Raw genomic sequence first — 23061 nt, 5'->3', positions numbered from 1 at the left:
AATTAGGAGCACCTGAGGTACCTCCTAACAGGCTGTTTTTCTAACTTTCCTTAAACTGGCAATCCAAAAATGCACCCTTAATCCATTAGTGATCTAAGAAAGCGCCACAAGTATTGTTGCAAGAAATATTATTTTCTAAAATGGAAGAAAAAAAAAGACTGTTATATTCAGTACTTTGAAATGAATGATCTCCAGAGGTGGGTTTCTCCTGGTAGTAGCGGTAACGGGAGGCTCTGCCCACCCAGCTGGACGCTTCTGCATCACGCACGCACACACGAGCGCTCCCGAACCTGTAGTAAAAAAATTGGTAACTCACCACTCATGATCTCCTCTAAGAGATGATGTCAAAATACACTATAGTCTTTGACTTACGACCACATTTGGGATGGGAACCTTGGCTGTTATGCATTGGAGTTGTTAAGTGAATCGCATCCGATTATACAAACTTTTTGCCACGGTTGCAAAGGGAATCACATGGTTGTTGAGCAAATCTGGTTTCCCCTGTGGACTGTTTGTCTGAAGCCAGATGGGAAAGTTGCAAATGACAATCGTGTGAGCCTATTGTAAATATATGCTGGTTGCCAAGCGCTTGCATGCTAATCACATGAACGTGGGAAGCTGCAACAATCATAAGGGCAAGGACCATTCCTAAGCCTTTTTCTCCAACGCCATCATAATTGTGAATGGCTGCAAGTTGTGAATTAACTAAGATTAACTCTATTTATGAGATTGAGATGAGATTCTTAAATTGCAAATGGGGAGACATTATGACTTTTTATCCTTGTATGTACAAACTTTTAATAGCAGCTTCTTAAGACAGTTCTGCTATAAAAGGATTTTAAAAAAACATCAATCTTTAAATTGCACAAATCTTTCCTTGGCAGTGTTCAAAGTTTGCCTCTCAGGAAAGGTCTGTGGTCCATGTAGCCCCAGGAAAGGAAAACACATTTGCTGACTAATGCTACTTTAACAAAATATGATATTTGCTTCCTGTTGAAGAAAAACAAGTTAGAAGAAACACAAGTAGGTGTTTGGTCACTGATCTAATGGAAACATTTAGTTCTAAAGGACTCACTAATAATCATGTGTTTGTAATGAGGCTGAGATGCCACAAAGTGGTATAACAGAAATAAGCTGTTTAATCAGATTGCACATGGTGGCATCAATAAAGCATGCCACTTTTAAAACATTTTCTCACAAAGACAAAATAGCTTTACAATGCACTTTTAAGTAACTTTGAAGATACTTCTACAAATGCAGAAAAATCACATGAATGTCATAATACACAGATTACAAATAACAGACTGGTCTCCCAGAGTCTTTTCAGAAAATGCCCATTGGAAAACAGTTACTTTTTCTCTTTTTATTCCACAATTCTGAATAAGTACTAAGCACCACATCGGAATTCCTGGAGCAGATCATTTGCCAGCTTTCCAGAGCATTGATATTTCACTCCAAGTTGGCTAGCTGTATTTGCGATATGGGTAAGAAGTCCAGTTACTCGTGAGATTTCATCGCTTTCAGCTAGAATCTGAAAGAAGTTGGGGTAAAAATTAAATTTAAATTAAAAAAAAAAACTAAAATTAAAATACTACTTCCTAGCCCAGGCAAACATTTTCCTGCTCTCTAGCATGCTAGATAGTTCACAGATATTCACAGACCAAAAGAGAAAGCATTTTTTTTTAAAAGCTCATTCATTCAAAAAAGGACTCAAAATGGACAAAGGGTATTTAATGATTCCTCGAGCAGAAGTTTTTGTTCCTGACTAGTTCCTGCTCTGGCCAGTGAGGACGGAACCAGAATTACTCCATAAAGAGGATCTTCTGCTAAACATTTTCAAGAGCTGAGCAGGAGTAAAAGGTGCCCAAGCACCTTTTTATTAAATTTATTTATTTAAATTTTATTAAATTAAATCCAATGAAGGTTAGGAAAAAAAACACGAGACTTGTCCCTTTACTCCAGCGGTTCTCAATCTGTGGGTCGTGACCCCTTTTGGGGTTGAATGACCATTGTCTTACCTGAAGGGTCCTTTTCAGGGCGCTGCAACGGAGAGTCCAAAGAAGGGTTAAACACAGCCAATCTGCCCAGAACTGAATTGAAAACTTTAAGCCACGCCTCTGGTGCCGACTCTCCTCAGATTTATTCAATGAAGACGTGGAACAGTTGCGCGCTGAAACTTCAACTGGAAGTCTAATATGGAACAAGTCAAAAATAGTCCAACAACAATAACAGAAACAACAAACAACACTGTGACTTCACAAACACCAGCGGAGAATAGACCCCAGGGCGGGGTGGACTCTCCGTTGCAGCGCCCTGAAAAGGACCCTTCAGGTAAGACAATGGTCATTTTCCAGGGCGCTGCTCTGGAGAGTCCAAAGAAGGGACATGCCCAAGCTAACTGTCACTAGGGCGGGAAGGCTCAGCCATCAGGGTCGCTCCGCTGGTATGGATGCCCTGAAGAACACGCCTCCCAAAGGCCCCTTCCGCCGATGCAAAACTGTCCAGTTTGTAATTTCGGACAAATGGAGACAGAGAAGTCCAGGTGGCCGCCTTGCAGATCTCTTCAATCGGTGCCTGTGTAGACCAGGCAGCTGTGGTGGCGGCGCTTCTAGTCGAATGTGCTGTGATATTGCGAGGCACAGGAACGGACTGTAAAACGTGGGCAAGCGCAATGCAGGCTCGCAGCCATCCGCCGATGGTAGATGAAGAGACCTTCTTGCCTTGAAAAGCTGGTTGAAAGGAGACGAATAGAGATTCGGATTTCCGAAAACTGGCCGTGCGCTTGATGTATCTGCGAATAGTCCTGCGTACATCCAGCATGTGCCAGCGCTTTTCCCTCGGGTGCCGAGGATGCGGACAAAAATCCGGAAGGACCACCTCCTGCGCCCGATGAAACCCGGAATTGACCTTCGGACTGAAGGAAGGGTCCAGCCTCAGGATTACTCTGTCGTTACGAATGAGACACAAGTCCTCTCTGACTGACAGGCAGCCAGTTCCGATATGCGACGAGCAGACGTGATAGCGACCAGAAAAACCGTCTTGAATGTGAGGTGTCTGAGACTGGCCGTCTTAATGGGCTCAAACGGGGGCCCGATGAGGGACCGCACACTACATTGAGATCCCAAGATGGGTATCTGCGGACCACTGGGGGTCTCAGGTTGGTCGCTCCCCTGAGGAAACTGCGGATGGTCGGATTCCGGCCAAGAGATGCGTAGCCCTCAACTGAGAGGATGGTTGACAGGGCTGCCGCCTGGCGCCTCAGGGTGTTAGGTGCCAGGCCCTTGTCCAAACCTTCCTGCAGGAAGTCCAGGATGACAGGAACCGAAGCAAGGGGCGCAGACGTACCATGAGCCGTGCACCAGCTGGCGAAGGATTTCCAAGTGGCGTCGTAGATGCGCGTCGTGGACTGCCATCGTGACGCTTGGATGGTGCCAATCACCTTGTCTGACAACTTGCCTCTGCTTAGGAGATCCCTCTCAAGTGCCAGACGGCCAGCTGCAGCCACTGGGGTTCTGGATGTTGAAGGGCCCCCTGGCTGAGAGAGATGTCCTGTGGAGGAATCCGCCACGGTGGTGTGATCGAAAGACTCACCAAGTCTGCAAACCAGGTTCTCCTGGGCCAGTACGGTGCTACCAGCAGCACCTCCGCCTCCTCTGCTAGGATCTTCCTGATGACTCTGGGAAGAAGAGGTAGCGGGGGAAAAGCGTAAAGCAGACCTTTCGGCCACGGGCCGTGCAGCGCGTTGACTCCTTCCGCCCTCGGGTCGTGGAACCTTGTGAAGAACCGCGGAAGATGCGCGTTGGCCGCGGTGGCGAACAGGTCCACCAGCAGGAGGCCGAACCTCTGGGACAGTTGCTGGAACAGCAGCGGATGTAGACGCCACTCCGAGTGGTCGACTGTGGATCTGCTCAGCCAGTCCGCCTGGGTGTTGCTCGTGCCCGAGATGTGCTCCGCCTGAAGAGAAAGGAGATACCTCTCCGCCCATCGACCCAAGAGCTCCGCCTCCTTCATCAGGGATCTGGAGCGCGTTCCCCCGTCAATTGATGTGCGCCTTGGTGGCGACATTGTCTGTCATGATGTGCACGTGGTGGCCCTGAACGGTGCTCTGGAAGCGCTTCAGCGCAAGCCTGACTGCCCTCAGCTCCAGCCAGTTGAGGCTGTGAGCGGCTTCGGAAGGGGACCACCTGCCCTGTGCGAGCTGGTTGTGGCAGTGGGCCCCCCAACCGAACAGTCTGGCATCCGTTGTGATGGTGAGCCTGACTGGCTCCTTGAATGGCGACCCCTTTAACAGGGCCGGAGACAACCACCACTTAGAGAGCGACGTACCTCTGCTGGAACTGGAATCAGTCTTGTTGAGCTGCTTTCGTTTGTTCTTTGATATGGAAGCAGGAGCCACTTTAGGGGGACAGGAGTGAAGTCTCGCCCAAGGCACGATTGACAGGCACAAGATCATCTTGCCGAGGAGCTGTGAGAGCTGAACCACTTTGACTAGACGTGACTGCTGCACCTGAACGACCATCTCCCGAAGGCTGGCCACCCTTTCCGGGGACAGGGATACTGTGCCCGAGGTGGTGTCGATGACGGCCCCTTAGATGCTTCAGTCTGGTCGTGGGAACGAGATGACTTTTTTCCAGGTTGATGGTGAACCCGTGGTCCCGGAGGTAATAGAGGCCCGCGTAAGAGAACCTCAGGAACTTGCGGTGGGCTTTGCGGATAGGGACGTGGAGGTAGACCTCTTTGAGGTCTATGGACGTTAGTATATCGCCTGGCCTGATGCCCCCAAGATGGACTGGAGGGACTGCATCTTGAACCTGCGATATGTCATGTGGTGATTGAACCTCTTTAGATCTAATATCCCCCTCCACCCTCCTGAGTTTTTGGGGACCAGAAACAGGATGGAGTAAAACCCTCTTCCTTCCTGGCCTGCTGGGACAGGTTCTATGGCCCTGATCTCCTTGAGGTGCCTTATCTCCTGTTCCATGAGGGATCTTTTGACTAACCCTGAGGGAACTGGACACCGGATGAAGTGGCGGGGAGGGGGGGACCAGAATTCTAAAGTGAGACCCATGCGGACCGTTTGAAGAACCCACTGGTCCGACATGGTCTGCTCCCATTTGGCGTGGAACAACTGCAACCGCCCTCCTATGGGAGCTGACCTGTGATGGTCATTTATACCTCCTAAAGGGTCGGGAGCCGGAGCCCCCCCGAAATGGCCGCTTGGAGAAGGGCTGCTGGCGACCTCTGTCTCGAAAGGACTGACGGTCCTGAGACCGCTCACCCTGCTGGGGATACGCCCGATGATAGGGGGCGGAGCTGGTGGAGGGCTCATTGTTCCGAAAGGCCTGCCTCCTGTAAGAGCCAGGACCTTTACGATCAGGCTTTTTGGTGACTGATGGCATCACTTTCTTTTTGTCCTTGTTTTCCACAAGGACTGGATCAAGGACCTCACCAAACAGCTTGTCCCCTTTAAAGGGGGCAGTAACAAGCTTCCATTTGGAGCGCATATCCACATTCCAGTGCCTAAGCCACAGGAGGCGTCTGGAAGTAACATTAGACGCTAGGGCACGCGAGGCAAACTTAGCAGCATTCAGAGTGGCATCAGCAGTGTACTCTGTGGCTGCCATGATTTTATTGATATCCTGCCTGACTTTAACGTCCTTGGCAGGTATCTTCCTCAACAACTGCCTCAGCCACAGGAGAGCCGCCCTGGAGAAAAAGGAGGCTGAAGCGGAGGACTTAATGGCCCATGCAGCTGCCTGATGGGTCTTGTGACAAGCAGTTTCGGTTCTCTTGTCCTCAGCCTTGAGCCCCTCCAACAGGTCAGGAGGGAGCACAGAAGAGGAGGTAAGAGCCGCTACAGGGGGATCGATAGGAGGGAGCTTGAGCAGCTCCTCCAGGCTGGCATCCACCGTATATAGCTTCTTGTCATGGCTGCTGGGGGTAGCCATGGTAGCTGGCTGCGCCCACTGTCTTTGAACTAAATTGAGGAACATCTTGGGTACAGGAACTATTTCCTGGACCAAAATGGGTTCCTCAAAGAGATCCCCAGATAGATCATCAGGGTCTACAACCACCTGAGCTGGGGGGGGTGGACCCCATGTGAGTTGAGATCTTAGCCTTATCTAAAATGGTTTTGAAATTATCCAAATTAAATAAGCCTGAAAAGGCCGGCTTTTTGGCGGGGCTTGCCTCATCCCCAGAGAATTCAGCTTCCTGCCTAGGAAGAAATTCCTCTTCTTCCTCCCAGTCTGACTCATCAGAGGCCACTGAAGAATGCAGGGACGGAGGTGGAAGGCTAGGAGTCATCTCTCTGGAATCCTCCTGGGGTTGCAAATGGTGGGTCTTGCGAGTGCGCTTGCCACCTTTTCGCATGCCTGCCTCAATGCCCTGGGAAATGGCCCTGTTAATTATTTCCTGTATTTCAGTGGATAGGTTAGGCCCTTGGGCCTCAATGGGGCGAACCCTTTGAGTGGGCCCGGGGATTGGCTGTTGAGGGGCTAAGGGCCCCATTGGAGCTGGTCCCTCCTCCATATCAGAGGGACAGGCAAAGAGATCAGCCTGATCAGCCATGGAATGGCCTGGAGAAGTTGCCATGGCCAAGGAATCCCCTTCTTCTTCACTATCAGAAATGGGGCCACCCTGGGCTGGAGGAATTTCCCTGGAGGGCTCCTCAGGAGACACCGAAAGGGAAGATTGGGCCTGCTGTTGGGCTTTGGAAACCTGTTTTTCTAAGGCCTTCTGTCGCCTTAATGCATCTTTGTCTAGGCCTGAGCCCTGCTTGGGGCCATGCCTGGAGTAAGGCTTACTCCCTCTAATGGCCTCCCTGGCAGCTTTCCCGGCCTGTCTTACAGGGGCTCTGGAAGAGACACCCTCAGAAGTCTCAGGGACCTGATCTGCCATGGTAACAATCACTGGTTGGGGCAGTAGGGGGATGGGAAACCACCACTCACCACCTCCAGAAAGCCCACCGCAGCACGATGCTCCTGAGGAGACAGAGAAACTGCAAGGCCTGAAGTAGCTTGGAATTTCTTAGGCGCGAGCAGAATTCGTTCCCAGCGCCTGCAGGAGAGTAAAGGAGGCGACCCAGCAGGCCACGATCCCACGCCACTATCACTTGCTTGGATTGGGGCCCAGGTCGCCGGTCACACCGGGCAAGTCTGACTCCACGCGGCTCCTGCAAAGAGCCAGGCACCAGGCAGCTGCGGCAAAAAACTTTTAAAAGTAAAGCCGGAAGATTGCGCAATCCAAAATGGCGTCCGGAACTCACCGGAGCTTTTGCGCGCCAATTTTAAAGAGGGAAGAAGCCAAAATGGCTGCCCTGGAAGCCCACGCAGCAATTTGACTTGCTAGAAGCACAAATTGCAACGGAGGGCTTCCAGTGGGAATCGGCCCCCAGTAGGGGTGCCCCAACAGCGCTGGCGTCGGCACTCCGACCCACACGCTTCCCCCAACAGCTGCCTGCGGCTTCTAGGAGCCAGAGCAAAGCCCCGGACTCCAGGAGAGCCGAAAGGGTGAGAAAAACCCAATTAAAAAGGGAAAAAAACAAACTTAAATTTAAACTCACCAGCCTGCTCTAAAAATCCTTAAATATACTGTTTTAAAAAATTATTCTTCCTCTGGAGAGTCCAAGGAATCAATCTTAGAACTGGAGAAATCTTAAAGCGCGTCTACTGGGCTAGCTGAATTGAAAAAATCTGAGGAGAGTCGGCACCAGAGGCGTGGCTTAAAGTTTTCAATTCAGTTCTGGGCAGATTGGCTGTGTTTAACCCTTCTTTGGACTCTCCAGAGCAGCGCCCTGGAAAATGACCTTTTCATAGGGGTCGCCGAGGAGCCTCCCGTGGAGAGGCTGGCGAGAAGCCGGCCCGAAGGGAAGGAGCAGCTCAGAAGGAGAGGTGTGTGGGGGTGGGGTGCGGTGCAGCGGAAGGAGAGGTGTGTGGGGGTGGGGTGGGGTGGGGAAAGTAGGAGCCGGAATGGAGGTGAGGAGGGAGAAAAGAGAGACGTGCGCAGCACAGAGGACGCTGGGAAAGCAGCTCGCTCCGAATGATAGAGTTTGATGGGCAGAGCTACGGAAGCCAAGAGGTACCATTTCTGAGGCGTAAAACAAGGCGGGGAAAATAAAATAAAATAAAGGAACATGGGATGCGCGTACACTGAGATTCCCTATTAAGACTGTTACCCATGCTTAGCACAAATGCGCAATCTGCTCTCCGCCCCAAGAAGGCACAAGCCTCTTGCCTGCTTTTGCGATTCTGCGTCCTTCACAAGCAACTCAGTGTCGGGAAGAGCTTCAGCCCTTTTCTCGTGCTCATCTCTTGCACGCGTAAGCAAAATACCCTCCTGGGCCAGGATCAAGGCGGAGGGGACAACGACTCTCCTCCTGCTGTCGCCACTGCGCAATGAGGTGAGTAACTGGGTACGCAACGCAGGGGACTCCTCAGCGCCACTCAGGTCAGCGCGAGCCGCGGTCCCCTTCGTGTTGGCTCAGGAAGGAGGAGAATGGGGAGCAGCAGCAGCAGCTGGTTGGGTGCAGGAAGGGAAGAGATCCAGTTCTCCTGCGCTGCACAGGGCTCTGGAACTCTTCCCTCTTTGCATCCAGAGATGGCTGCTCCAGCTCTTTCCTGAGTCCACACGAAGGGGACCGACCTGAGTCTGGCGCTGAGGAGTCTCCTGCACAGCGCAGCCAGCTACTCACTTCTCAGTGGCAGCAGCGGAAGGAGTCGCTGTCCCCGCTGCCGTGATCCCGGCCCAGGAGCGTATTTTGCTTGCATGTGCAAGAAAGAGATGAAAGAGAAAAGGGGAGAAAGAGAGAGAGAGAGAAATGAAAGAGAGCTGGAAGGAGAGAATGGGAGGGAGGAAAAATAGAGAGAAACAAAGAGGAAGAAGGTGGAGAAGGAGAAAGAAATGAAAGAGAGCTGAAGGGAGAGAACGAGAGAGGGAAAAGAGAAACAAATTGGGGGAAAGAAAGGAAGATAAAGAAAGAAAGAAAGAAAGAAAGAAAGAAAGAAAGAAAGAAAGAAAGAAAGAAAGAAAGAAACTAACTTTCTCAGACCTATGACGAAAGCAATGGCAAGCTAGATCTCTTGCCAAGAAAACTGCAGTTTGCCAGAAGGCACAAATTGGAAGCAAGTCTGATTTTTTAAAAAGAAAATAACAGAGATGGCAAAAAAATGCATCTGAAAATAAGATTATTTATAATTTTGGATAACGTATTATATTGTCAAACTCAAAAGAAATCAAAATATATATCCTATATGAAAAGATTACAGAGAAGCAATTTCCTACAATTAATAACTTTATTTTGGATTTGCTATTGTATTCAATAAAAAGAAAGAAAAAGAAAGAGGGAAAGGGAAGGAAGGAAAGAAAGGAAGGAAGAAGAGAAAGGGAGAGGAAAAATAGAGAAAAACAGAAATGAGAGGGAAAGGGAGAGGAGAGACCCTATTCTCACAGAAAACACTGAGCCATGAAACCTTGGTACGCATGTCTGGGGGGGGGGGGGATGTCATGTGGCTGGTGGGAGTGATGTTGAGTTGGCCACACCCACCCAGGTTTTGTGGCTCCCGGTGTTACATAGTAGCAACAAAAATAATTTTATGGTTGGGGGTCACCACAACATGAGGAACTGTATTAAAGGGTCACGGCATTAGGAAGATTGAGAACCACTGAGATATATAAATGACTTAATTTTTTCAGTATGGGAATTGTAATATTTTGCTATTAGGGGGGAAAAAACTTACGTATGCAATCAATTCTCTGGCTATGGTGTGTCCATTTGGAGTAAATAGCACAAAGCTGATAATCAGATGTGTAACAATATGTTTAGTTGCAGAATGATTTACACTGGTTTTGCTGCTGAATAAAGTTTGTAGGTCTGCAACAGAAATGGTTGGTATCCTTGAGAGGCTTGTCAGATGGTCACATACAGATCTAACTTCTACCTGTTGAAATAATTGGAAGGAATAAAGTCATATTCATTACATGACATTTGTAGAACAGTACAGACTGGATTCCTACTAATGGACTGGAGAAGGAAAGGAGAGCGTGGGCCAGAAGAAGAAAGACACAAAAGATTTTTTTTTTAATTCTCTCTTTAGCCGTGAAAAACTAAAGCACTGCAGGCCGTGATCCAGAATTTGACCTTTGGGGGGTAGGGGCGGGTGGTAATAAAAGGAAGTGGCAAAATTCACGGAACAAAATGAAGGTAGATTGTTATATTGTGGGAAAAAGAACAGAAGGTTCTTTGAGGGCTCACCACAATACTATAACTACAAATCAATTGAACTCCATGCAATCTGACCTCTTTTGATAAAAAAAATTCTGAATTCATGCGTTTGGCTTCCTCTTAGTATTGTGGTCAAAAAGTTTCCCTCCCCACCTTTTTACCTCTTCAAGCAGCCAGAACAAACAGTTTCGGGAGCCAAAATGGAAACAAAATTTGATGGTCTGTGCATTAAAGGAAATTATTGGCCAGATATAACTTAAAATATTCACTACATAAAAGCAATATGTAAATCTCCTGCCTGCCAGCCTTAAACTTTATTTTAAGCAAGTGATTTCCTTATTCACTGAATTTACATATAATATATATATATATATATTATCCTGTTTAATTGTCTTTATCTCAAAGTTATTTTTAAACAGACAATTCACTCCTTTTTATTGTCAATCACTGCACAGTATTGCATGAAATGTGCCCAAAGTCAAATATTTACACATATAACCTATTTATCTTTGCCGTCATCTAATACAGATTCTTGGTGACTCATAACATAAAAACATAATAATAACATTTGTTAAATAAAAACGACAATCAAAATAGGCAACCCCAAAGTCCAAAAGGCTGCTGGTATCAGCCCTTAAATGATCTATGAGACCCAGCTTGGTATAGTGGCTAGAAAACAGGCGGCTATATGTGTTCTAGTCTTTAGGCATGCAAGCCAGCTCAGCAACCTAGAGATTATAGTGGCTGAAATCTACACTGCAGCCGTCTGCTTGTTTATGACCTACTTTTCTCAAGAAATAAGATTATTCAAAGGTAGCCAGAACAAGGAAGTAACCAGCATTGGTTTCTTGAACTTCTGAAGGATGTAACAGAAACCACCTACATTCATGGCTAGATCCACTTTGGAATTTGCCTTAGTGGGCAAAATACATTTAGATCTGGCAGCAAGATCAAGGCTATGGATCAGCTTCTTGAATATCTGCTTCTTTCCAATCAACTCATGTGCTGGTGACGTCTCGCCTCGACTACTGCAATGCCCTCTACATGGGGCTTCCCTTGGGACGCATCCGGAGACTGCAGCTAGTTCAGAACGCAGCCGCGCGGGTTATCATGGGGAGTACACGTTACTCCCACGTAACACCTCTCCTGCGCGAGCTGCACTGGCTACCTGTGGCCTTTCGGGTGCGTTTCAAGGTATTGATTACCATCTTTAAAGCGCTCCATGGCATAGGACCTAGTTATCTGCAGGATCGCATCCTACCACACACGTCCCTGCGACCTATCCGCTCACACAGGGAGGGACTGCTCCTGGTGCCGTCCGCTAGGCAATGCCAGCGGGCGACACCTAGGAGTAGGTCCTTCTCTGTGATGGGCCCAACCCTCTGGAATGACCTCCCCCCCGACATTCGAACTACCACTGACCTCCGTTCCTTCCGTCAAAAGTTAAAGACTCACCTATTTCAATCAGCTGGCCTGGCACTCTCTTAGTTTTATCTCCCGGGGATTTATTTTAATGGGGTTTGGGTTTTTAATTGGGGATGTTTTTTAGGGTTTTAGAATATATTTATTTCTTGTACAGCCTATCTCCTCCATCCAAATGTATTTAAGTGTTTTATGATTGTATTTTTATCTGCATTGACTGTACACCGCCCCGAGTCCCTTCTTGGGAGAGGGGGCGGTCTAGAAATCCAAGAAATAAATAAATAAATAAATAAACTAGCCTTCTTAAAGAATACAGCCATGTTGCTCAGAAATAATCATGATTAACTTAATTATCATACCAATTATTCATGACACCAATGTTTCTAGAAACCTAGAAGAGAAAGGCTTAAATACAGACATAAGTTTCAGTTCCCAGATAATGCTGGCCCACATTCGCCAAATGGTGTAAGAGAGACCAATATTAATAGATAGGATAAAAATTAACAATGGTGTTAAGATGGAATATATATATTTATTATATCTATCAAATGGTATGTAGGAAACACCAAGAAACAGCTATAATAAGCAAGCAGGCAGATCATAAAAACCAGTGACAATTTATCTTTTTTCTTCCAAAGATAAATTTTCTGAGTAAATTTACTGAAACTTACTTTTGTTTGACATTTAAATAGAATTGTTGTGGTCTTACACTAACAAATCGAAGTAGCCTTGCTATAAACCATATTATCTGAAATGCTTGATATAAAGTACTCAGTTAATGTAAGTATATAAATTTAACTTTTAGCTCAGGATAATTTCCATATCCAGTAATTTACACAGAAATTCATTTCTAAATTTAATCTTCTATAAAGTTTCTCATATGTTTCATGACAGTTTCATTCTGTTAGTCTGCTCAAGGATTAAATATATTCCTTTTCTTTGTGGAAATTGCTGCAGACATTGTCTTTTTTTTATAAACCCTTTTATCCTTAATTTCTTAGTCATTTGTGTTGCAACTATTGAAAAAGAAATGTGGGATGGAAACCATTTACTGTAAAATGTTAAGTTAGGATATGAGCAGTTACAGAAATTAAAGGTGCAAACGGAACCCTGAGAATAATTTAATGAAAGGGGACTTGGGAAGTAAAGGAAGTGCCAAGTAACATTAAAAGAAGTCACAAATATTTTGTGGTGCTAACTGTTGTGCTATTTTCCACCAGTGAAAAACCACCTTAGAGTCTGTTATTACTAGTACCTCTTTTGCAATTTTATATTTAATTAATTCTATATTTCAGTAAGGCTGTTCCCATCCAAGGAGAGTTTTCTACGCACATTCTAATGTGTAGATTAAGCATAAATGGCATAGAAGGGCAATCAAAACATAAATATTAATAACTGTTGTGTAAGCTGTCCTTGAGAGAAGCACTGGAATGTTCAATTGTCATCACTATATAGATCACCTGAAAATTGCTTATAGCAACTTGACTGACTTAACTGTTCTCTGGCCTTGAGCCAATGGACCACCCAACTGTCAGCTCTCTGAGAAATGTGAAAGAAGTAAAACTAATGAGAATGAATTTAGGAGAGAAAAAAAAAGATTAATACTCTGCTTTAGACCAGTGTTTCACTTGTATAGTAGAATGCAGGACAAGTAGTCCTTAAGTTACATCTAGTTGTTCAATGACTGGTCAACGTTACGATGGTGCTGAAAAACATGGATTTACAACTGGTCCTCAAAAGTCTGGCCATTGCAGCCTGCTTTGATCATATGATCAAAACGTTGGCCAACTGACATTTACAGGGCCCCTTCCCATTGCCATCCCCAGCAGATCTTTATTATCTTCTTCGCCTCCTCTCCTCTGGGGTTGGGCTTGCCAATTCTGGCTCAAGAATTATGGTGCAAGGCCTCTGTCAATCATGCTGTGCACTGTACCCCCACCTCCTCCTCCAGATAACTTGCTTGGCAGGATAACTTGCTTGACTGAGTAACCACCAGGAATCACTACCAGGCTTTCATTAGGCCATCTCATTCTCATTTATCCAATCCTTTAAGCCACTCTTATTTGTCATTCCTGAAGACTGTCCCAGCCTTTAAAAGAAAGCTATTGAAGGATGTTTTAGCAATGATTTCTGAGCAGTGTTGCAAGCATTATCGCATAAATATCTGCTTTGCTTTTCAAAACATCCTTTATTACCATAGCTAGAACTTCTTACCATTATTTGAGTTCTCTGCCGATTCATGTTGTTTGGACTATAGTAAAATACCAAAAGCCACAACAAGTTAGAGGACTCTGCTTGTGACAGCAGCAACTGCTTTGCTGCAAGATCAGCCCATTCGCCAAAGTGAATCAACAAAAACCAGTGGTTGAAGAGTTCATCCAAAGACCTGAAATAATATCAAAATGTACATTAGCCTCTCTATTTACAGTACAGTGGTACCTTAGTACTCATTGTTAATGGGTTCCAGGGGCTGCGATGAATGCCAAAAACAATGAGTACCGAACAATTTTTTCCCTTAAGGAATAATGTAGTGCAGGAGTCTCCAACCTTGGCAACATTACGATTTGTGGACTTCAACTCCCAGAATTCCTCAGCCAGCGCATCAGCTGACACTGATAAGTTCTAGCTTGTGTGTTACGTTCCAAACAAATGATGAGTACTGTGACAAAACTTTCGTGTCAAAATAGGCTGAGTATCAAATTCGATGAGTTTCAAAGCAATTGAGTACCAAGGTACCACTGTATTATAATGTCACTTAAGTTCTCAGAAGGCTCTAAACTGAAAATATTAAGACTAGCAAAGTTTTTTTATTTGAAGATCAATGGGAATAATAATATGCAATAGAACTAATTTTACACTAATGACAATAATGCATTGAAAATAATAGTTTGCTTCCCATACATGGTAGCAAATTACAAAATAGATTGCTCACAAGACAATCTCTTATAAAGAAGAAAGGAAACCCTTTTGCTTACTCAGAGTCTTTGACTTCTACTGTCGTTTTGAGCATTCCAGCAAGGTGGTCTAAATGCTGATATAGACTATTACCAGGCAAATCTAAAAAGAAACATGAACACCAGCATTAGGCATATTTTGATGCAAATATGGAAGACAAATATAAGCATTACAAAATATTGTTTGTTTACTGACATACTAACTCAGTATTAATGAAAAAAATGGAATTGAGCTTACCTGAAAGAGGTTTAAGGAAAGCCATCACAAGTGAGTGTGGATTATGAGGAAAATAGGCCTTCAGTGGAAATTTATGCTGAAATGAAATTATTTTTTTAAAAAAATTCTAATTATCTTATGGACCTAAACCAATTTATGACAATTTTTAAAATTTGCCATAAGAGAAGATATGCATCTAAAGCACAAAAACTGTTTTCTGTACTTAAGGAAAACAACATTCCTGGTTTAGATTATTGCAATGTCATATATACCACAACTCCTCAATGAACTTTTAATTACATTTTGAAATTCTGACCATTGTAGAGCCCCTGTGATCATGTGATCAAAATGCTGGCCAACCTGTATTTACAAAGCCCTCTTACAGTACGAATACCTGCACAGAAACAGATTCTTTAGAAGAGACTGTACAATTGGCCATTCAATTCTCTGTGACAAAATTTTTTAAAAAAGCTTTCTACAAATATGTAGTAGCATAGTATAAGAAAGGCTATTTTACTATGCAGCTTCTTTCAAGAAATCTTTATGCATGATATGGGTAATAAAGTCTACAACCAGTAGTTGATGTTCACCATGGTTGGGAAATACTATTTTAATGCATCAGTATCCATTTAATAGGAAACAAAGATATCAAAGTTCACAATTCTCATAAGCATATGAATCCATGTGAACGACCTGATTAATAAAAAACAAATTCCACTTCAAACATTTCCCGAATTAGAGTAAATCAAAACACAATGACACATATGACTCATTGTTTAGAAATAGAGAGGTACATGATAGGATGAATAAATTATACTTGCTTGTTCTGTAACATATGTAAATCAAGATAAGAAATCATAACTTTTAGTTAAAGTTTTGTTAAGTTGTGAAGGAATTCCTGCTTCACTGAAGATGCTTGCAAAAAGGTACAGCAAAAAATAAAGAATTCCTTCAACATATGATTAACTTACGTAAATAATTTATGCCATAAATAGCTTTTAAAAGGATTAAGAAAGCTTTTTCCTTTATCAATGATTATCAAAAAGGACAGGTAGGAAACAAATCAACAGGGGAAGGTAATTATATGACTAAGACACTGACAACTTAGCCTAAATCAGCCAAAAATATTTTATTTTTATTCATTCTTCTTTGATTGTACCACATGGTAATATTGCAAGCAAATATGCTTAGTATATATTAAAATATAAGTACATATTAAGGAGCTTAATGAAAGAAGCCATAAAATCATATGCATCATCAAGATATCACATGAATAATGCAAATGAAGTGATTGTATTGGTCTTGTCATGATGCAAATGATTTAATTAGGTCACATAACTGTGACCTGTGTATTTCCCCCATGTCTCTCTTCATAGTTACTCATGATTACATAAATGATCTCTTGCCCTAAATATATCAGAAAACTTAGGTTATGCTGTTAAGGCACATGTTAATAGCTTATTCATATAGTTTTGGAAACTCTCAAATATTCTGCAGTACTATATTAGTGATGGTGTTTGGGGTTTTGCATTTCAAAAATTCAGAAAATTCCTAGCTGGTGTGTCATACACACACTTCCCCGAACAAAAGAGAAATAATTCCCTATCCCATCCTTTCCCCTCAATCTAGGCCACTCTGAACAACAGCACTTGGCAGCAGGACCATAATAATAATAATAATAAACTTTAATTTATAGACCGCACCCTTTCCTAAACAGAACTCGGGGCGGTGTACAGTCATATTAAAACAATGTAGATACAAAAATATAGATAGATATACATAAATAGACGGAGGAGGTAGGACATACACTGTACAATAGATTAAAATTCAAATATAAATTAAAATTACCCTTAAAAATTACCCCATAATAAGGTGTTTGCCAGGAGGTTGAAAGTGGGACTATAAATCAGCCAGGCCAGCTAATTGGAACAGGTGGGTCTTAAGTTTCTGTCGGAAGGAGCGGAGGTCGGTAGTAGTTCTAATATCGGGGGGGAGGTCATTCCAGAGGGTTGGGCCCATCACAGAGAAGGCTCTACTCCTGGGCGCCGCCCGTTGACACTGCTTAGTGGACGGCACCCGGAGGAGTCCCTCCCTGTGGGAGCGGATTGGTCGCAGGGATGTATGAGGTGAGATGCGATCCCGCAGGTAACTAGGTCCCGTGCCATGAAGCGCTTTGAAGATGGTAACCAACACCTTGAAACGCAACACCTTGAAATGGAGCTCAGGCCTTGACTTCAGCCTCAGGCACTACCGCTGGCACTCAAAAAAGGCTATTTTGCCTTCATTAAAAAACATAGTTCTCTCCTAGAGGACGAAAATAGGGGAGGTGGTGAAAAAGGTAGTAATGTGCAAGATCTGTAGGAGGGGGGGGACTGTGGCTCCATCTGGGGACAGGGAGGAGGGAGCAATATCAAAAAGGCTCAGGTCACAAAAATAAATGTATTTGAAATACATGTAATTGTTGATATACTAGAAAGTGACAAAGAAAGAGATGATTTAACATATGGTTGATATAATGTAAAACAAGATTCTGTTTATGCTTATCTTTTATACGTTATTTTTAACATTGTAAAAATTGTGAGATTTGGGGGGATATATACCACCGGCACGGGAGCTGCCAAAATTTTCTAGGTACCTTTCTTACCTTTCCCTATAAATGTTTAAAAACCAATAAAATTCTTTTTTTAAAAAAAGGCTATTTTGCACCAATCTCCAAGGTTGGGGAAAAGTGCATTTGTCTCTGGCCCAGCACTCTCCAGGATATGCTGGGCGCTGCTAACTTCAGGCGGGGTCCTCTTTCTGTTGAAGGCCCCTACCTGAGGCCTTCATTCTTAAAGCAGCTTCAGGGAATGCTCTTCCATGGCTTCTGTAGCCTCAGAAAAGCATGGAAAAGCAGACGTCGTTTTCTTATGATTTTTGTGGCTCTGTACACTTCACAATAGCATACCCCATTTTCACATGGCCTCTGTAGCCTCCAAAAATCTCATGAGAGAAGGCATGCTTTTGAGAATAGTTGTTATCAGGTGTTTTGTGAGCATGGATGTGTCACCCAAAATGTTCATGACATGTCACCTATGACACGCATCATAATTTTGCCATCACTGGGTCAATCTGTTCACGACTAAAGCATAAATAAATTAAAATCCAGAAAGCATTCCTGTCTGCCTGCATACCATACCAATCCCAAATTTTCCCCGTGAATTGTTACAGTAAAAGTAAAAAAATGTGTAACGAAAATGCCAAAACATATTAAATTATTAATATTTAGCGTATTAAAAAATCTTAACAATGAAGCACATAAATAACAAAGTGATTAACACAGTTGGCTTCTGGCTATTTAAAGGGTGTGGAATTAAGTTTTAAATTCTCCACCCAGCCACCGCATTCATGCCAAGGCAGCAAAGATTGCTGCTGCCATGTAAGCGAACAATGGGTGTGGCACCTATACATATTAACTTAGACAGCTGCAATTTTACTCCTAATTCATATCCTTTGAAACTCAGAAAAATATTTAATTACAATGCTAATTTTAATTAATTACTGCATCATTTGCAAGATGAATAACCACTGATCAATAGACCTCCCTCACAACATGGAAAAACCACTGGAGCATCTACTTAAAGAAATTTTTGAACAGAGGAAATATTGACGTATTTGTGTGGCCAAAACTTAAATTTTCACAGCTACTTTAACTGACTAAATAAAAAAAAGAGCAATTGCAAAATTAACTTAGATAGTAATACAAATTAAAGGGCAGTTTTATGCCAAATGAGGTTAGCTATAAATCAATGAGGTGATTTAATTGTATATAAAACCAAGGAACAAAAAAGGTCATCTGAATTCAAAAAAAAATAACATCTTACTTCATATTAAAAAAGATAGCTGTGTTTTATCCTAGATGATGGACCAGTAAGATTCTCTATATAACTTAACTTAAGATGCATCTAAAGTTTCCAGGTCATGTTCAATTATATCTGCACTGAAATATGTAGTGAATGTTGATATTAGCCAAGTAACATGTAGGTTGAGAGGTATTTATTGGCTTTGTGTCTAATTTAAACGATATAATTTAAAATTCTGAAATGGATGTTACCAACCATTTATTGCAGTCTAAAGGTATATTTGTCCACCAATCTGAACTTCAAAATGATCATTTTGCCCTAAATTTTGAAGCATTTCCTTTTTTAAAAATAATGAAAAAGCAACTTGACAAACCTGTTTATTATTCTCATAGTAAGCTTGAACAAAGCACTGTGTAAACACCTGCATTACAGTCATTATTTCTTCAGCTCCATCAGTTTCCAGCAGTGCATTCCTGAGCAGTGAAAAGTTTAATTACGACAGGTCAGATTATGAGTGTGCCAATCACATAGTTGTTAATTGAGAGAAGGAGGTGAAAAAATACCCAAACAAGAACATTCTTCCCATGCCTCAACCTTTGGGCTTAATTCATCTAGCTTTTAGACTCCTTGGGAAGAGAAGAAAACCCCAACTTTGTTTTGCTTGCTCTTGAATATGACTATATTAAAAACCTATCTATTACTGCCATTAGAAGAAATCCTTCTGACGATGTCGGAACATTGTTTTTCAACTGCAAACTATGTGATCTACTATATCTACTATTATTGAAGTACACAGTTAAGTTTCTTAGTTACAAAATCTCACGCTAGAATATGTTGGTAAAATTAAACTAAGGGTGAAAATGGCAATAGAAAATGTTCCTGTGTGTTCCATTACAATATTCTTTCATTTCCCTTAAACCCCGATATTTTAGATATACTGCTGCCTTTGGAAGCTGGAAGTGTAATTAATTTAATGAGTCAATAAGTATGTTTTTGATGTGCAGCTCCACAAATCCCCATCAGCAATTTCATATAGAAACAATGAAAGTCTTGGATAAACTCTGTTTTACCAGTCTCACTAATTTACCAGCTTTTCCAATTCTGTAACTATGAATGCTTGGGAAAGGTAAAGAACTGGCTCTAGTGGAAGTAGAGGAAGAATAGAAATTTTCATATTTTCTGAACAAGAGTTTGCATTTCTAATGCTCAATTTTCAAAAATTGCTGCTATCAACATTCTGTATGGTATACCTTTACACAGAAGATGATCTGCTTCTAATCCACTCATTCAGATTTTAGGAGTCAGTGTCTGATCAATAAAAGGTGTCTTAACCATTTAAAATAAGTTAATTGCAATAGAAGAGCATTCCATCAAAATAATCTAAGGAATGGGATTAGGTAAGTCTCTGCTAATAAATAATCAGCTCTGTTCAGCTGTATACCTTATCTGATTTCCATAGAGAAATACATAACTAAAAGCAATTTTTCTTTGCACTACAGAATTAGCCATTTGTTTCAGATTCTTATTATTTTAATTATAAGTAATATAAATTCACCTTTGCATATAATTTGATTTCCACTAAGATCAGATTTTTTCTGAAATATTGTCTGTCATTCCCTTTTTGGGGGATTATGTTTAAAATAATCCAGTCTAATCTTCAACTCTTAGTTTTCCATCTAAATCCCTTTAGGTCAGATCCTGTTTGGTTTCTGAATGAAATAAGGCTACCCTGGTTCAATTAAAGTCAATTGGTTACATTGTATTTTTATGTAAGTAATAGCAGAACACAAGATTAAGTCAATCCCAAAAACTATGTTATAAAATAATCTGAAGCAGTTTTGTGAAAAAGAACCATTGCAAAAATTCATCAAAAAAGTTCTGAGGCCATCATGTAGAAAGTAATGGTTTCAGATTAAGATATATTAAAGATATCTATCCATATGCCTATACATACACACATGTATACAAATCTTGACATGTAATAATTCATTGTATGAAATATGTATCTATCACATTCAAACAATTGTATATGATCCAGAAGTTGTGAATGCCCCAACACTGGAAGTCTTTAAGAAGATGTTGGATAGCTATTTGTCTGAAACGGTATAGGGTTTCCTGCCTAGGCAGGGGGTTGGACTAGAAGACCTCCAAGGTCCCTTCCAACTCTACTATTGTATTGTATTGTATTGTATTGTATTGTAATCATTTTAAATAGTTCTTCCTCCCACTTAAATTAGATGCAAACTTACTTGAAAATTTCATCAATAGTTCTGAAGACAGCTGGATAACATGCAGCTCGGTGCTGCAAAAAAACATTGAGGAATTTAGAACTTTGTAGGGGGGGAAAAGTCATGTTTTCAACAATAAGAAAAATGAATTGTCATCAGATTAGTTTAGCCTTACCACCAAAAAGTATTTTTCTCCCAAATAGTGACTTTAAATGGCAAATGAAGCTGGCAATAATAATAATCAAATGTAATAGTTTATTAAGTACATACATTAAAAATTAAAAATATGTTTATTATAAACAAACCCATTCAAAATGTTTATTTTATTACGAACTATGATCAAATTGAATAAGACATTCAAGGATGTCAATGTTTTGTGTTCCACTAGAGTAGAACTCGATGCCAAGTTCATAGAAAAAAGTGAGAAACTGGAACAAACCATTTCCTCCTTTTTTTTTTTTTACGTTAGGGCTATAAATCTAAATGGGACAGTAATCCATGCAGAGACCTGCCATCCAAGCTACAGAAACAAATACTGAGAGGGCGTGGAGGGTGCCTGTCTATCACTTGCCATAATAAAACAATTATTTATGACAAGGGAACTATGATTTTTTTAAAAAAGAAAAGTTATCTACAGGTAATTCTTGGCTTACAAAGGAAATTGAGACAAAATTGCTAAGTGGTGTGATTGTAAAGCACAATGTCATGTGACTGTGTTGTTTAGTGATAACAGTTCAGGCAGTCCCAGGTACCATTGTTAAGCAAGAGTATAATATTAATGGATATGCAAAGAAAGTAGTTTTGCTCAGGTGTTTTTCTAAAAAAGAAGAGAAACTGGATGAAAGTTAATCATGATGAGGTGTTAAAATCCCTAATTTTCATGTTCGGCAACAATGACCAAAGAAAGTTTCTAAGTGCATTCAAGTACATTTATGGAAAAGTACCTTTTGAACTTCCTTGTTTAAAAGATTTAAAGTGTTGAGAGGATATATACCTACTCTGTTAAGCTAGAGACTAAACAAGACTTTGCAAAGTTGAATTTAAGATAACCCATATAGTAGTTTCCCTCTTCTAGGCTAAATAAAATTAGCAAGTGGTCTAAGATCACCTTTTGAAGAGTAAGCTTTATTAGATGTGTTTTGCCCTAGTAATTTCCATTTTCAATTTTTTTTAGGAAAGACTAGTTTTAAATGGAGGTGTTATTATGAAACCAATATTACTGTTTTCTAAGCCATTATTATCCTCCTATTTCATGAGTACCTGATCCTAGGTTTTCTTAGCTTAATTACAGCATTATATCTATAAAAAATTGGAAAACTTTTAATGATTCTCTAAAAAATACTTCAACGTGAATAATAGATAAAGCTATACACTTCCTGGATATATTTATAATATTGTAATGCATGTTAGAATAACATCCTTATTCTAAAAAAAATGGTTCATTTTTCCTTAAATGTCACTATCATACTGGAAGGATTAGATGGCATCTTTTTCTGTATCTTTAATTTTCTCCCATACTATTTTATTTCTCATATTAAACTTGTGCCACCTAGTGTTCATAGGAATTCACAGCTATTTTTCTCATATTTGTATATACATTTCATTTTTTTATCATTTCAAAGAAGATAGATGGATATCAAAAAAGTATTCATTCTACAAATTGCTCTGTTACACATATATATATAAAAAGGAGAAGGCAGATGATTTGATTTTCAGGTCATTAAGGATAAGTATTTTCAAAATAGAGTGTACAATTTTATTTACCACAGTCTTCAAGACTTTCCTAACAGTGCTAGTTGTCCTCCTTTTTAATGTTTTATTGCAAGAGAAGCATTTCTTAAAAAAATAAAAGAATGCTGGAATTCAACACAATGAATTAAAAAAACCCAAGTAATTGCAGCACAAAAAGAAATGGCAATTCAAATCCTGTTTAGATACGAAGCTCACTGGACATTTTAAAATAAATTACTGTTTCTGGAAACAAGTTACTTAATTGTTCCTATGTAACTAAAACATTGTTCTGAGTGTCTGAGCAAAACCAAACTTAGCGATTTTATAATTATATGAAAGCTGTCTCTGAATAATTTTACAATTTATGTGCTTTGCAAATATGAAATGCTTTAGAACTTGAATCTAGCAATTCTATGTGATTAACTGAATTTTTCTCATGCAGTTT

At 41.5% G+C, this 23061-nt stretch overlaps 1 protein-coding gene across 3 annotated transcripts in view; it reads right to left on the bottom strand.

Annotated features, from left to right (window-relative positions):
* Positions 1 to 851: 851 nt before the first annotated feature.
* Positions 852 to 23061, bottom strand: part of FANCC (FA complementation group C) — a 66776-nt gene continuing 44566 nt past the window's right edge. For 2 of the 3 annotated variants that reach the window (XM_081944193.1, XM_081944194.1), the window contains exons 9-15: positions 20907 to 20959; positions 19031 to 19130; positions 14837 to 14912; positions 14620 to 14701; positions 13859 to 14030; positions 9738 to 9938; positions 852 to 1531 (exon numbers count right to left, since the gene is read on the bottom strand). In XM_081944193.1, coding sequence (XP_081800319.1) covers positions 1388 to 1531; positions 9738 to 9938; positions 13859 to 14030; positions 14620 to 14701; positions 14837 to 14912; positions 19031 to 19130; positions 20907 to 20959 — 828 coding nt within the window. In that variant the 3' untranslated portion in view covers positions 852 to 1387. The remainder of the gene's footprint in view (positions 1532 to 9737; positions 9939 to 13858; positions 14031 to 14619; positions 14702 to 14836; positions 14913 to 19030; positions 19131 to 20906; positions 20960 to 23061) is intronic. The other variant, XM_081944195.1, reaches the window with a different exon arrangement.

This window comes from Natrix helvetica (genome assembly GCF_964273705.1).
Source record: "Natrix helvetica genome assembly, chromosome: 2".
Classification (NCBI taxonomy): Eukaryota; Metazoa; Chordata; class Lepidosauria; order Squamata; family Natricidae; genus Natrix; species Natrix helvetica.
The sequence above is the reverse complement of the archived record's forward strand: the minus strand, read 5'-3'. Positions and strand labels throughout refer to the sequence as shown.